A 15,817-nucleotide genomic window follows, 5' to 3' on the forward strand; every position below is an offset into this window, starting at 1 on the left:
CACAGGTTACTCGAGGGATGGTAGCATGAAGCAGATCTGAGTGACCAGCTCTACAAGGTAGCAAGCAGTGGAAGTGAAGGGACAGCTGTTTCTAAGACTAGGTCACCACAAAGGTTCTTATGGACACATACCAGTTCCCTCAAAGTGAGAATTCAACCCCCTATAACAACTTCTCCGTGCTGCAACCCACGCAGAGGACTCCTAGAGTAGCACCTCCCTGCTGGTAAGTTTAGCAGGATTGGTCCACAGAAGTAGAAGGGAGATTTAAGCAGCCCAATGGCCACACGACCGTTGTGCAACTCAGTAAACGGCCGTGGGGACAGTACCAGGAGGCTGCTCAGCAACGGGGGCAAGTCATTGTCTCAGTGGCCACGGCTAGCATCTCCCAAGGCAAGGAAGGAGCAGACGAGGGCCCCTGACTCTGGAACCACTAGTTAACTTCTCTTCTGGTCAAGGCTAGAATGGATAGTACAATCATCACGATTACAGCTACTACTTGTTGGGCACCTGCTGTGTTTATTAAGCGCTGCCATTTAATCCTCACAACAATCCTATGAAAGCAATTATTTTAATCTTTAGCTTGCAGAGAAGAAAACAAGGTACAGAGAGGTTACGTAACTTGTCCTAGGTCACAAAACTAGTGAGTTCCAGAATCAAAGCAAGGTCTGACTCTCAATCTCATGCTTCCCCAGTCAGACCAGAGAGAACGAAGGATAAAACAGTAACGCTGCATCTCACATAGGAGTTAGGTACTCAGGTCACAGAATAAAGCAAGCCTATGCATTGTAAAAATCACCCTTGTAAAAAAGCCTAAAAACAGCTTCTGAAAAATTCCTATTTTGAAGTCTTTCATCACAGAATGATGTTATTCAGAAATTAAATCATCCAAGAGTTTTACTACTTAGAACACTCCATTGGTGGGGAGGGTACATACAGCTCAGTGGTAGAGTGTATGCTTAGCATGCATGAGGTCCAGGGTTCAATTTAAAAAAAAAATTTAAAAAGGAAAAAAAGAACACTCCACTTTTCACTTTTATTACTCTCCAACTTCCTAGAGCTTCTTCACGTTCATAGTCTTTGTCTTCTATCCATCTTTTATCCATCCCTCTTTGGTCGGTATTGCTTTTTGATCCTTATTTAACCCTTTAACTTATCCACAGAGGAACTTATTGAAGCAATGTCAATCACTTCCTTGCCTCCTAAATGATTTTCATTTCTGTCTCTGAGAAGGGAGCTCCATAAGAGCTGGTGTGCTGCCCACTCAATGTCTAGGAACAGTAGTGCCAGCAGTTCAATAAACATCTGATGAATAAATGATAAATTGATAAACAGTAAGACAATCTTTAAAATCATTAACCTATTTCCCCCCAAATTTTAAAAACATGTACTGAGGATTTCAAGCTTGATTAGCTGCAGACTATAGGAGATGCAGAATAGACAGCAAATGAGGGAACAGATCTAGGTCACATCTTCATCTCACTGTATTTGTTCAAATAATGGAATAACTGACAGGAATGGAATATCTACCCTATTTAAAATATTATGTGTTATTCTTCATCCCTGCTCATTGTTTTCTGAGCGAGAATGTAGAGTCTAACTTGTATAAACTAAACGCACGTTATGCTAATCTATTAGTTATCCAGCCTACTGAGATTGAAAGAAAATTCGCACTGGCATGTAATTCTTTGAAATACATGAAAATTCCTTTTACAAAACCCACATAAAGACTGTTCAGAAGCATTCAACATAACAAAGGAAAAGACTCTTTGGGGAACTTCTAATATCTTCTGTGAGTTCACAGAGTCTCAGAAATGCTGGTGTTGAGAAAAGGCCTGGAGTCTAGCCAAACAGAAAAGGCTACACACTGTTCCTTCCAACACGCTTATAACTGGAGGACAGGCGGGAATCACCGAGCTGGGAAATAATCCAGAGAAATCCATTTCAGCCTCACCAAACATGGGCACTCTGACCTAAAGAAGCAGAAGAAGACAGAGGGAGAAGAGGAAAGAAACATAAAAGGCTCTACTTACCAGAGCTGCAGGGGTGCCTCGGGCAGGTAAGAGAGAGCCTTACGGAGCAGCTCAGCCGCATCGCACACACAGTGTAAGCTTGGTGTTAGCGTCCAGCATGCGACTTTGTTTTTTGCAAAAAAGAACCCCAAACAGGTCGTCCTCTTTTCCCCTTGTGCATTTGTGCTTAAACTCCAAAGGGTTAGTGAAACTTGTAAGCAAGGATGTCAGTTAATCAGAACGATACTTCACATGAAACACACAAACGGTAACAGGGGACACATCATGCTCAATGTAGTGGTGCTCAGCAGCTTGACTTTCCTTCTTTCTTCCTCTCTCCCCCTTTGTAACCTCTCAAATGAGAACTGGATGTTCTCAGCAAGCAATTGTTAACACTTCCCTGTACTCCCGTATATGGTGAAGCAATGAGCCATTAGAAGGGGGCTACCTTACAGAGAGAAAGCTAAACCAGCACGTTCTTTTTGGAAATCTGCTCTCAAATAAATCAGCTGGCGCTGTCTTCTGGTCTTTACAACTCTAGCTCCTGCTGCACAAATTTCAGATTCAAGGACTAGAGTCAAAGCATTTTTTGTCTGAATTTCATTCTCAGCATCATCTTGACCAAATCTGATTACCATGGGAGCTTACAGTTTGGCCTGCCCCATGGAATGTGGCCATTGCTTCACAACACAGGAAGTGAGCAGGCACACACACATATATATCCCAGAGACACATGTATATAATATGGTAAGTTTACATATACACATAAATATCCAGGGTGAACTTAGGACAACCAGCAGGAACAACTTTCATTTGGTCTAGGAAATGAACATGAGTGGGAACTGGTAAAGATGTCATGTGATGAGGTGATGATGGGTAGGAGGAACCAGCGTCTCAGTCAGTACAGCTAATCTACCAGTTTGTTCTAGAAATCAACATTTCTCATTTATTTAGCAGGTATGAAAAAAAGTATGGGGGGAAGAGGTTCACAGCCTTTTCTTCCCAATATGCAGAACTCTTGGCTACCAACTTTTGAGTGACAATGCCACGATTATTGCCTTGTGATCAGATAGAACATAGAATTTATGTTCTCCTTGACTGTGGTCTGTCACAAAATGGAAGATCACAAAACAGTGAATCAGATCTAAAGGGTCAGCTGTAAGTGTCTTCTAGTGATTTTGACTGACCAACACATCGTGGAACCCCAGTAAAGAAACACAAGACAAATGGATGCTATGGTGAGGTTAAAAACTAAATCACACTGGTCATGGAAAGCTAGTGATCGTGACTCTCAATCAGCAAAGCTGCCTTCATATTGTTCAGAATTTACCCTCCCAACATTGGGAGAGAAAAACTACAAGTACCTTTTGTTCTGTCTGCTGGGCCAACTGGCTCTGAAGTTGCTGAAGCTGGTTTGCTGAACCGTCACAAAGGTCATGGTAAGCCTTATTCAGGGCATTCAGTTGCTCGGATATCTGTTCCTTCTCCTTTTCTGACAGCCTAGAAGATGAAGCATTAAAGCTCTTTTAGAGAAAAACCTTTCCCCACATTCTCCTCTATTGCTTTAAAAAGCATGACTTCCCCACCTTGGACAGTATTGTTATTTATCACTGCTCACTATGGATCATCTGGTCAGTCTTCCACACTCATTGGACACTTTGGCATCCAGCTCATTGTTTTCTGGTCTACCTCAAACCATAATTCTTGGTGATGTCAATGCTCATGTCACCAATTATCTAACACCCTATGCTTGAAATCCTGTGACCTTCTCAATCCAAGTAGTCTCGGCTCCACTTCAGCCTCACCCACACACGGCAGACTTAGGTGCTACCCTCGTCTGAAATTATTCTACTTCTGAAATTTTAAACTTCAAGAATCTACTATCTGATTATAATCCTATAACAAACTCTCATTTACCCATTACCCAACTATCCAACTTTACCAAATTTTAGTATTTTATGAGATTTTCTTTAGATTCTTTTCTTAGAAATAAGACATTACAGACAGAATTAAAGTCCAGCGTGTATTTGTCAACAACCCCGTTCCTATCCCTCTCTCCCCAGAGGTAAGCACTATCTTGAATCCGGTGAATTTTGGAGAATTTCCTTTTCTCATTCTACATTGTGTTTTTGAAGCTTAATTGTATCCATCAACTTACTGAGATTCTCCAAACCTTCCTGGACTCCTCCATTTTCTCTGAACCCATCAGTCCTATTATCTTTAGTTTCTTCTCTTTATAGAGTCCTGACCCCACAGTCCATCATCTCAGTTAGTTCCTCACTATTATTTTTGTACTCTCTCCTTACTAATCTAGTAAGACTCTAACCCCTGATCAATCAAGCCAGAGGACTTCTCTGTACCCATATGCAGACTAAGTATATCTAGGGAGGGGATTTCAAAACCACGTGGAAGAGATCTCCCTGGTTTCCAACCCCTACTGGACTTCAGTGCTTCCTGACAATCCTCCTGGAGGCTCCCTCTTTCTTTCCCTTCAGCACCACTCTAACTTTCAGCAAACATCCTCTCTGCCTATTTGAAAGAGAAAATACAGACCACTGGGCACAAATTCTCTCACTTTCTGACCTCATGTCTGGCATATTGACTTATCCTAATCTCCTTTTCTTCAGATCTCAGAGGAAAAGCTGTCTCAACTCCTGTTGAAGGTTGTACTTTCTACCCACTGACGACTTTTATCCTCTCCTACATCCTCTGGGACACTTCTCCTATTGCTTCAAACTCTCCCCTTTTGATCCTTGAGACTCAGTTCATAAACACCATTAAGTCCCTCTGATCTTTTTAAAAAACAAACCCTCTACTGATCCTAAATTCTGCTCTGAGTGTTTACTGTAGTATCTCTCTCCTTCCCATGGCCAAGTGCCTGGGAAGAGCCGTCTAAGTTCACTATCACTACCTTCCTCACCTCAGGTGCTCCCCATTCTTCTCAACCTGACGTCATCCCCCAACTTTTCACCAGAGTCATCAAAAACTTCCAGCTTGTCAAATTTAATAGCCTGTCTTAAACTTTCTTGACTTTTTACCACTTCCTTCTTTTTGGAACTCTCTTCTCTCTTGGGTTCTGAGGTATCACTTATAACTTCCTTTTACTTCTCTAAGGTTTCCTTTATACGTCAAGAAGCCTGTGAGCCCTTGTAAGCTAATCCATCCATGGTTCTACTATGCTGATGACTCAAATCTCCATCACTTTAGACTTCACTCATTAATTCTAAATTTACACATCCAGTGTCCCACTGGACAACTTTAGTGGAACTATGTAAGGCATAAAATATGTATTCGGCACCTCCAAATACATACTAGAGACTTATGCTCTGATGTCCTGTGGCTCCTTCACATTCATAATGTCTGAAACAAAAGCTGCCTTCTTCTCCCTCAGTCCACACCTTCTCATGTATTCCCTATCTTGGTCAGTGGTATCACCAAATACCCAGTGGCCTAAGCCAGAAACCTGGGAGTTTTATCTGATCATTTCAACTGTCACCAAACCCTGTAAGGGTTAATATTCCTCCTTAATATCTTCTGAGTCTCTGTCCCCTCTCCATCTCTCATCATTTCTTGCCTATATTATTGGAACAGCCTCTTAACTGGTCTCTCAGGCTCTTCCTCTATGTCTATCCATTCCCTATAAAACTGTTCTAGAAATCTTTATCAACAGAATCCAGTCATGATTAAAATCCCTCCCCACAGCCTATGGGCAAAATGCAAACTTCTCAGCATGAACTACAAAGCTCTTCATAATTTGGCTCTTACCCATGAATTCTCATCATGACCCTAAGTTTTAGCCAGGTAGATCCAGTCCCTTGTATGTGCCATAATCTCTCATTTAATACTCACTTATGACCATGCTTGGCCAAGAAGATCTGTGAAGTTTTAACAGCCTCAGAGACTTGTTCCCTTTTGGTTGTCAGCTCCTCTGCCAGAACCTATGTAGCAGAAGCAAACAGAAAAAGCTCAGAACTGAAGAAATTCAAGAATCAAAAATTATTTGAAATAACTTTTTAAAAATCCTAAGGAAAAATCTAGCTTAGGACAGATTATTATTACCAATGAACTATATATAGTGATTTAAAAAGTAGATATGCAAATAGGATGACTTCTTAAGTTAATCTTTAAGTCCTGGAAGCTAACATTTACTGAGATGACAGTTGTTCCTGGGTGGCCCGTGTGTGACTGCTATTATTCCACCTAATGAGCAATCCCGTATCACTCTACCTAGGAAGTGACGGATGGAGCTTCTACTCACCTGCTGTTCTAAAATAGCTTTCTCAATGTCTGTTGATTCTTTGGTCTGGGGTGAGGTAGCTTTGCTTTGTGTATTCTTTGCTAGGGTAGACACCCAGCCCAGAAGTTCTTTAACCTTCTCCACATGTTCCTGTTTTTCCTCTTCTACCACTTTCTAGAAAAGAAAATAGAAAATCAGTATCTTGGTCAATGTCTTATTAGACCAGCCTGACTTCAGAGTTCCTAAAATAGACACATGAAAGTTACCTAAATCAGCAGGCAGCTAAAATAACCCCAAGTTAAATATATAATTCACTCAGCCTACAACATTGCTCCTCAGTGCCTGTGTGATACTAATAGCTAAATTCACTATATCTGGGTTAGCACTTTTCTAAAAAAGCACACTGTTTGCATATATGATGGGCCTTTAATAATTATTTACTGCATTTAAAAAGCCCTTCACACACAGCATCTTAACTTATTTTCATAATTCTTAGATTTACAGGTGAAGAGATTGGCATCTACAGAGATTAAATGAGGTAGGTACTGATATAAAGGAAGTCTGCTAATTTACATAGGCAGAAGTTGGTATGGGTTAATGTTTCCAACAGCATTTCTTTCAGATGAGTTGCTAACTATGTGGAAACTTACTTTGCAAAGCCATAGAAGAATTTTATAATTACAAAAATACTGCATATGCATTACAACAAATTTAAACAATCTGAAACGCCTAATATATGTCCCTTTAATCTCATTTCCCCAGAAATTTGGTATATTTATAAACTTGTTGTATGCTCATATTGTGTCTTTGTGGTACAGTTTATCATTCTTTTTTACTGAAATCATAATTATACATAGTATTCTAACTTGCTTTTTCTCTCAAATAATATATTATAAATATCTTTCCATGTCAGTTCATTTAAATCTATTTCATTATGTTTAATAGCTTTGTAGCATTCCAGCATATGGAATTTAGATGTTTCCAATATGTCCCTTTAACAAATTAAGGATCTGTGTTCACATTCCTTTCTTCATACTTATAACATTTCTATAATAAAGATACTTGGACATGGGAGTGATGGACACGAGACAGTCAAGACTCATTGTTCACAGATTCCATATTTGTGGATTTATCTACTCGTTAAACTTTATTTGTAACCTTAGAATCAATACTTGCAGTATTTTCACAGTAATCCCCAGACATGCACAGAGTGGCAAAAAAACTTAGCCGCCAAATGCTTCCATCTGAGGTAGAACAAGGTGATAACCTGCCTTCTCGTTCCAGCTCTTTTAGTGTCAGTAAGTGTCCTTCCCACAGTCTTTTCAGTGCCGTGTTTTTCATATGTTTGGCTTTCTGTTAGTGATTTCACTGTTTAAGATGGGCCCAAGTGTGGTGCTGAAGTGCTCTTGTGTCCTAAGCGCTGGAAGGCTGTGATGTGCCTAATACGTGTTTAATAAGCTCTTTTCAGGAGTTATACTGCTCTTGGCCGTGAACTCAATGTTAGTGAATCAACAAGACATATTAAATAAGGTGTTTTTAAACAAAAACACATGTAAAATCAGGTTGTGCTTTATGTTGACAAGACTGTTGTGACCAGAGGCTGGCAGGAACCTAGCCCTCTTCTCCCTACAAGGGCAAGAGCTCAGTGTTCGCTGATGCCGTGTGCACAGCAACGTCGGAACACGACCGCTGTAAATGACAGACCTCGCTGTGCATGCACGGAAACTCTCGATAGAAGGCACAGACTTTTTTATTCTACTTTCAAGATGATTCAGGACCCAGCTGTCCTCACCTCCTCCTCCTCCAGCCGCCGGAGTGCATCACTGATGTATTTCACGTGCTGAGTTGTTAAGGTCACCAATGCTGTGTAGCGAGTCCTTAAGTCCATGAACTATGGTTCAAAAAAAAAAAAAAAAAATTTAGCTAAGTTACCTGGTCAGAAAAGTCAATCTAAATAGCTGACAGTAAGTTTTCATGAAGTCACACGCTGCACAGTAAGGTGAGCCCTAAAACGAACTCTAAGGCCCCGATGAGTGACTCTCCTTGAGGGAGTGACAGCGGCATGTGTCCTTTCCCCACCCCTTCACCTCTTGTGTGATGGCATCTGAGGAGGAAAGCATGCGACGGCGCTTGCCAGGGGATTTCTGCTGTGATTCCACGAAGGCCTTATATGTCATCAGTTGCAATTCATAGTCCTGGGGGAGGAAGACATTTGACCACATTTACACAGGGTTGATAGCTCACACACATTGCGCAGTGGCATCATGGCATTTCACTGATGAAAGGCATTTTGGCAATCCTTTAGAATAGAGGATAGAACACTTTCCCAAAAAGGGCTGCACTGCCTTGGTCACGGCTACTCATCTCGGCCACTGCACGTGGAGCAGCCACGGGCCGTGAGTGAATGAAAGAGCACAGCTGTGTTATGATAAAACCTGACTCACAGACTCTGAAAGCTAAAGTTCATATAATTTTCACACGTCGTGAGGTATTATTCTTCTTTTGATTTTTTTTAGAGCTGTTTCTCATTGGCATATAAAACAGGTGTGCAGGCTGGATTTAGCCTGTGGGTCACAGTTTGCTAACTTCCGAGTCTGCAGTTTGTTGTTTGCTGACCCTATCCTTTCGCCATGCTATCCTGTCCCTTTCTCTGCAACCCTGAGAGTGCTTCCCTGGTCCAGGCCCTCTTCATCTCTCACATGACAGTGCAATAGCCTCTTACTTACCCTCCTGCTTAGAGTCTCACCTCCAATTTATTTTCTGTTCTGCTACTCAACTAACTTTTCTAAGACAAAAGGTGACCACTTCGTTCCTCTGAAAGTTTTCAATGACCTAGAGCAAAGCTTCTCAAATATCAATAGGCACCCGGGTCTTGTTGTTAAAATGCAGATCTCAGTTCTGCAGGCTGAAGATCCTGCATTCCTGCCTAGTTCCCAGGTGATGCCAATGTTCCTGGTTCAAAGACCACAGTTTGAGGAGCAAGAAGAGACAGTAAAGACAAACTGAACAGACCTTTCATAGGTTGGCCCCAACCTTCCCTCTTATTTTCCACAATCTGTTTCTCATGTATCATACAGCTTCTAACTATACCAGAATATCTGCTATGTCCTCATATAATCATTGTATTTTATTCCTTGTGCCTCTGAACATGCAGTTCCTTTTGCCTAAAATGTCCCGCTTTCTGTTGACAACTTAGAAAATTCTAGGTAGGAGGAAAACACCGAATGAGTTCCTTAAGCAGTCTGTTAAAAAAAAAAAAAGTAGTAGTGATAATTAAATAGTAATAATAATAAAAGCACGTGCTAACATTTACTAAATGTATTTTAAGCCTGAGGTACTGTCCTAAGTATACATTATCCCATTTAATTTTTGCTGTCCCTCGGTGAGGTAGTTGCTGTTCACATTTTGTAGCTATAGCAACAGAAACTCACAGGGGCTAACTGCCTGCTCAAAGTCTTAAGTCTGGAAAATGATGAAGCTAGGATTTGAGCTCAACTCTTTGTGATGCCAAGTCTTCTGCTGTTAACTAAAGAAATGCACTCATTCAAAAACTATTTGTCAAGCATCTTTTATGAACTCATCATTGTTCTGAGTGCTATACACGTAATGGGGAACAAGTCAGAAAAAACCTGGCTGCTCTGGAACTTACATTCTAGTGGGAAGGCACATGAAAAACAAAAAATATACAATAATCTCAGGTCAATTTTATTTAAGGACATTATCAGAGAAATAGGGAGGAGGGGGAGCCAGATCATGCACAGCCTCAGCAATCATATAAGGATTTAGAATTTTCTTGGAGTACAATATGAAGCCATTGGACAGTTCTAAGTAGGAGAGTGATACGATCCAATTTACATATTTCAAATGCGTAAGGTACACATTTCCCCCACATTTTAGTATCTCTAAAATTGGAATATGCTTTACATAGCATTTGCATAATTGGTGCAGTTTCTCCCTTTTTGGTAGTACATAAAATAATGTGGCTTATAATTGATGGTGTCTGAGGTTTCATGATGTGCAGTATGTTCTAAAAAAAAGTCAGTCTGGCTACTGTGTGGGAAAATAGCCTGTGCAGGCAGGAGCAGAAGCAAGAGATCAGCTCAGAGATACTGGAGTAGCATACGGAAGAGTCTTAGATGTGAACCAGGGAAGTCGGGGAGACAGGGCAATGAGGGGTATCAGATTTGGGACATACTGGAAGATGGAGCCAATTTGTTCAGACTGTTTAGTTTAAGGCAAAGGGAAGAGTTAAGGATGACTCTTGGGTTTGTGCCTCAGTAACTAGGAAAATGGTGACACCATTTCCTGAGATATGCAAGACAGTGAGAAGCATATTTGAGAAGAAAACCCAAACATTCAATTTTTTCACATGGTAAGTTTAAGAGGCCAGTGGGTTATCCAAATAGAGACTCCTTGAATCTCAGCTGATGTCTAGTACCTCACGGAGCATCCCCAAACGTGTGGCCACAAGAAGCACACATCTGCATTAACTTAAGGATGGGGCAGAAGAGCTCTGCTTACTTGTCCAGGAACAAAACCTACGGGGACATGGGGATCTTCCTAAGTGGGAGACTGTTTATGTTCCTTTGGGGACATGGCAGCGTTACCTTTACAGTAGTGGAGTATTGCTGGGAAAATTTTTGACACTGGTCCAGTTTTGTCTGATTTCTCTCAATTTCTGCAAACAGCTCCTAGGAACCAAAATATCACAACCTTATTATTTTCATCATCACCACTGAAATAGCTGAGCATCTACTATGTTCAAAGGCAGTGGTTTTCAAACCTTTGCTGCATCAGAACCACCTTGAACACTGGATTAAACACAGATTACTGGGCCTCACCTCCAGAGTGTCTAATTTGATAGGTTTGGGTTCAAATCTGAGAACTTGCGTTTCTAACGTGTTCCCAAGTGATACTGATGCTTCTAGTCTGGTGAAAACCACTGTTCTAAGTATTTTACATGTATTACTTCATTTAATCCTAACTACAATAATCTTATGAGGTCGTTTGACTAAATTACGCACTATGTCTATTTTAAGGTCTTATAGTAAGATAGGGAGCCAGGATTGGAATTCAGGCAATCTAATCCAGACTTCATATAGTTAACCTAAACGCTAAACAAAACAAACAAAAAAACCCTGAAGGCCAACAAATATTAACTGCTTTGAATGAAATAATTTTCTTCCACTCACAGCTTTCCCTGGGTTTTCGTTCCCATATTCTAATTCTAGTAAAATAAAATGTACCACCAGGAAACAAAATAAAGCAAGGTAATTTTACTCTGTCCATCTAGTGATTTCAGTATATATCCACAGAAACTCAAGATTGGAAGGGAACTTACAGGTCATCTGGCCTAAATGCAAAACCAGTATCTTGAGACCATCCTGCTTGAACCCTTTTCAGAAGACGGTACTCAGAATGTCTTAATATTTGGGGGAAGCTAATTGCTGGCACATCCTCTTTTATGGTGAGCTACCCCCCCACCCCCCCCAACTTCCACCATGCTACGGCCGCACCTACCGTCTGCTGGCTGAGCTGCTCTGACAGCACTCTGCTATCCTCAGCCTGACCTGGCTTCATCATTTCCTGCTGGGCAGTGGTTTCCTCAATCCATTTGATGAGAGTTCCGTGGCAGGCTCTGTAATCTCCCAGAATTTCCTGGATACTTTCTAGCTCAGATTGGCTGGAGAAGCAAAGGGAAATTGCTATCAGAGATCTTGGTATAAATACAATTAAATAAATGAGGCTCCAGTTGGGCCTGACGACAGAACATACACCTCTATTTGGGGGGAACAGCAATGCAACACTGAGTGGAAGCTATGCATGTAGCTAGTACCCTTATGGGGTTAAAAAGCGAGTAGAAACAAGTCATGCCCTCCTAGGCCTGGAAACTGCTTTGGGAGCTGGCATCTCATGATAATCCTTGTCAAAATTTTCACCCATGTTGCCAAGCATTACCAGGTTTCCAATACAGTAGAACTGCCTATACCCTTCTGCCCTCTGAGGACAGAGTACCTGTCAGAGTACCCCAGCTACGATTTATAAACCACTGTATTTCTTGGGGCGAAAAGTAGGAGTAGAGTGGGTGAAAATAGTAGTTATTGACTGTTAATTCCAGTAACAGCTTCTATACCACTGCTGTTAGTCTAAGTAGCCTTGGGATAATAATTCAATCACAGAGAATCAATCCAAAACCTGAGTCTCTATAACCCCTCTTCCTGTATATTTTCCTAACCAGCCTAGCCTCATATAGGTATTTCCTATTCAAATTAGTCACCAGAAGCAAACTTTAAGTAACAGATAGAAGCCACTAAATTAGCAAATGAAAAGGAAGCAAAAAATTCTGCAAAGTCCCACTATAAATACTGACTCATACTTGGATTCAAAGCTAATAAAACAAGAGCTAGACCTCAGGTTTTGTCCTTGAAAAAAGATCACTAGGCCACTTTTCCAGTCTATATTCTAAGACCCCATTGTCACCACAGCTTAACTGGTTAAGACCTGGGACGCAGGAGAGGCGCTGCTAATAGGACCATCACTGCGACCCAGCAGCAAGCCTCAGGACTGCTCCAGGGTGGTCCCAACTTCCTGTCACCTATCTTGTGTAGAATATATGCTGTCACTTAATTTCTACCCCTCCCTATCAATTTTTGCCTTTAAACAAGGATACACAGGAACAACTCCATTTTTGTTTAAAACCTTAGTTCCTGAATCCTAATAGGAGAAAAGAGTGGGGCCACCACTCACCGGGTCTCAAGCTGGGCAATGACCCGGTGCCAACGCTCCTGCAGCTGGGAGCCTTTCTCCTGACAGCGCTCCAAATCCAGGTTTCGCTCTGGGGTCAGACGACTCAGCTGCTCTGCCACTACCTTGGCCTTGGCAATTTCCTCCTCCAGGACTGAAAACACTGAATTCTTGTCCTTTGCATCACCAAGCCAATGCTGTAAAATAGAAGCACAGCAACAGGTTAAACACATTTCAGCTACAAAGGACTCAGACTAAGTTTGGAAACAAGGACACTGTCTACAGCGGGCTCCACCTTCTATCTGTGATTCAGAAGTTAGACCCTATACTGTGTGCACTGGAAATGCCTCCAAAGTCCTCATGCACACTGGGCAGCCAAGCGCAGGCAGCACAGTACACACAAATGTGCAAAGAGCTTGTGTTTGAAACCTGGCTCCACTGCTTATAAGCCAGGAAACCATGAGGAGTCACTCGGCAACGTGAATCTTGCTTTCCTCATCTGTAAATAGAGAGAAAAATCCCTTCCCCATTCTACCTCTCCCACAGTTGCTTGTGAGAATCAAAGGAGATAACAGATAAGCTGTTATAGCATAACCATTGACTGTATCCAATTAAACTATGATCTTACTAGGGAGAAGTGGGAAAAAATAAGTAGAAAAGCATAGTCCTTATCCCTCTTTCTAGCTCAACATTATTTCTCAACCTTTTCTTCTTTGGATCCACATTACAATATATTACATGATATTCTGCTGAATTCAAATGCAAACTTAACTCAGCGTCATGCCATCCAAAACTGCATTTCTCTGCTAACCCAAAGCAACGGATATGTTAAGTCACCCTCCAAGGAAACCCAGAGCAACAAACCTGCAATGTGGACCGATGCGACTCCAGAGCTGAGAGATCCGCTGGTACTGCTTCTTCTTGACTCAGCTTGATTTCATAACCTTTGACTAAGAGTTCAGCATCCTGGATGCCACGCACAATAACATCGATTGTCTTCAGCCTGTGAGGATAAAATCACTTCCATTAACACATGCATTTTAAGGGCTGGAGCACTATAGAGAGGTTCACAAAACATAACTGCCAAAATCAATTTTACCATTACTAGATGATAGCAGGGTGAAACAGGGTTTCATAAAAACAAGGAAGCATGATAAATGTGCTGCCAATTTAAGCCAATTAAAAATAAAGTTCTGTGTGGCACTGGGACACACACACACACACACACACAAACGGGGGCACATGGGAGAAAAGGCATGAGGCCAGAAACCCACTCAATACTATGAAGGCTCTAAGACCTTTCTCCTCAAGGTCATGGATTGGGGATAGGTGGGGAAGGGAAGACCTTCAAAGACGAATACTTAGTTTAGTTGAAAATTTTTCTTTTTATTCTTTAGTGTCCCTTTTTCTTTTATTTTTTTATTTATTTTTCTTGGTGCGTGTGTGGGGGGGGGGGGAGTAATTAGAGTTATTTATTTATTTATGTTTAATGGCAGTGCTGGGGATTGAACCCAGGACCTCGTGCATTCTGAGCATGTGCTCTACCACACCCCCCCCCCCCCCGCTTTTTCTTTTATAAAAGCAGTATCTAATCAAATAGAAATGAGGTTCAAAGTAGTCCTAAAACTGTAAATCAACTTCCCTTCTGTATCCCTGACATTTTTTGTTGCAGCCCAAATGAACACATTCCCTGTTATTTGGAAGTCTCTTTTCGTGAGTACAAGCTCTTCAAGATCTGCAGTCTCCCTGGATAGTTCATGAAACACCCCAGGCACTTTCTCTTCTCATCTCAAGGGAAAACACTGCCCTCTGGACCCAAACCCTCAGCTCACTCACTTGTTCAAATAGACAGTGGAGAGACCATATACATGGTCCATTTTCTCCACCAGCAGATTGAGTTCTGAGCGCAGAGTTGGAACACTCGAACCAGATGGGGACTGATGGAGAAAGCTGTTACATTTCATGGAAACAGCATCCAAGTCTGACCTCAGTTGCTGCAAATCCTCCTGGGTGTGCTGTCATGAACAAGACACATAACAAAAACAGAGACAGAATTGAACAAAGAAGTTAGAAAGAAGTCTTTGTTTGTAATAGCATAATACTGGAAACAACCCAAATGCCATATATAGGAGAGTGATGGCAAACTAGGGAACAGCACTGAAGGGGAAGCAGAGAAAAGAATACACACCAGTAATTTCTGAGAGCAGTACTGACTATAGACATACCTTCAGGCTAAAGACAAAAAGAATTACATTAAACTCTAGTTAGTAGGTTTGCTTGTTGTAGAATGAGTTACCAGTTCTGAAAACACTATCTACACATGTTAGAATTGAGCAATAAGTAAATTTATTGTGGATACTGTGAAGGAGGTTCCAGTCTTGGGGAAGACAGTTACAAATATGTAAAGAGAAAAGGTTACAATAAGCCTTGTACTATTGGTTTGGAACTGGATGGTGATAAATACATACGGATTCGTAGTTACGAGTATGTTCTATCTGCTGAGCAGGCCTAGAAGTAGACACCCCAACAAAAATGAGCACACTTAGCACCCGATCTTGGTTTCTAAATAAAGGAACCTAAAGGAAGTAGGACTCCTTGGATAAAAGGCTGATTCCAGGAGCTGGGGCTGGTAAAGGCAGGAGGAACCTAGAATTTCTTGTTTTGTTTGTTTTAAGAAATAAGAAAGCACTCAAAGAGTGATGAGAACATTTTAAACGACGGCTAACTTTGGGAAATTTCAAACATCAAAATAAAGATAGTAGCAAATTACAAATCACTGAATTAAAATAAGACTCCATAAGCCCAAATTGATATAACAAAGGAGGAA

At 41.3% G+C, this 15,817-nt stretch overlaps 1 protein-coding gene across 20 annotated transcripts in view; it reads right to left on the reverse strand.

Moving 5' to 3' along the window:
- MACF1 (microtubule actin crosslinking factor 1) overlaps window positions 1–15,817 on the reverse strand; it is a 313,971-nt gene that overhangs the window by 120,506 nt on the left and 177,648 nt on the right. For all 20 annotated transcript variants that reach the window (XM_064493716.1, XM_064493728.1, XM_064493720.1 and 17 more), the window contains 10 exons: window positions 14,827–15,005; window positions 13,855–13,993; window positions 12,994–13,187; window positions 11,767–11,929; window positions 10,854–10,937; window positions 8,334–8,441; window positions 8,039–8,137; window positions 6,268–6,420; window positions 5,859–5,947; window positions 3,374–3,509 (listed from right to left, as the gene is read on the reverse strand). In XM_064493716.1, coding sequence (XP_064349786.1) covers window positions 3,374–3,509; window positions 5,859–5,947; window positions 6,268–6,420; window positions 8,039–8,137; window positions 8,334–8,441; window positions 10,854–10,937; window positions 11,767–11,929; window positions 12,994–13,187; window positions 13,855–13,993; window positions 14,827–15,005 — 1,344 coding nt within the window. The remainder of the gene's footprint in view (window positions 1–3,373; window positions 3,510–5,858; window positions 5,948–6,267; window positions 6,421–8,038; window positions 8,138–8,333; window positions 8,442–10,853; window positions 10,938–11,766; window positions 11,930–12,993; window positions 13,188–13,854; window positions 13,994–14,826; window positions 15,006–15,817) is intronic.

Source organism: Camelus dromedarius, chromosome 14, assembly GCF_036321535.1.
Source record: "Camelus dromedarius isolate mCamDro1 chromosome 14, mCamDro1.pat, whole genome shotgun sequence".
In the NCBI taxonomy this organism is placed as follows: Eukaryota; Metazoa; Chordata; class Mammalia; order Artiodactyla; family Camelidae; genus Camelus; species Camelus dromedarius.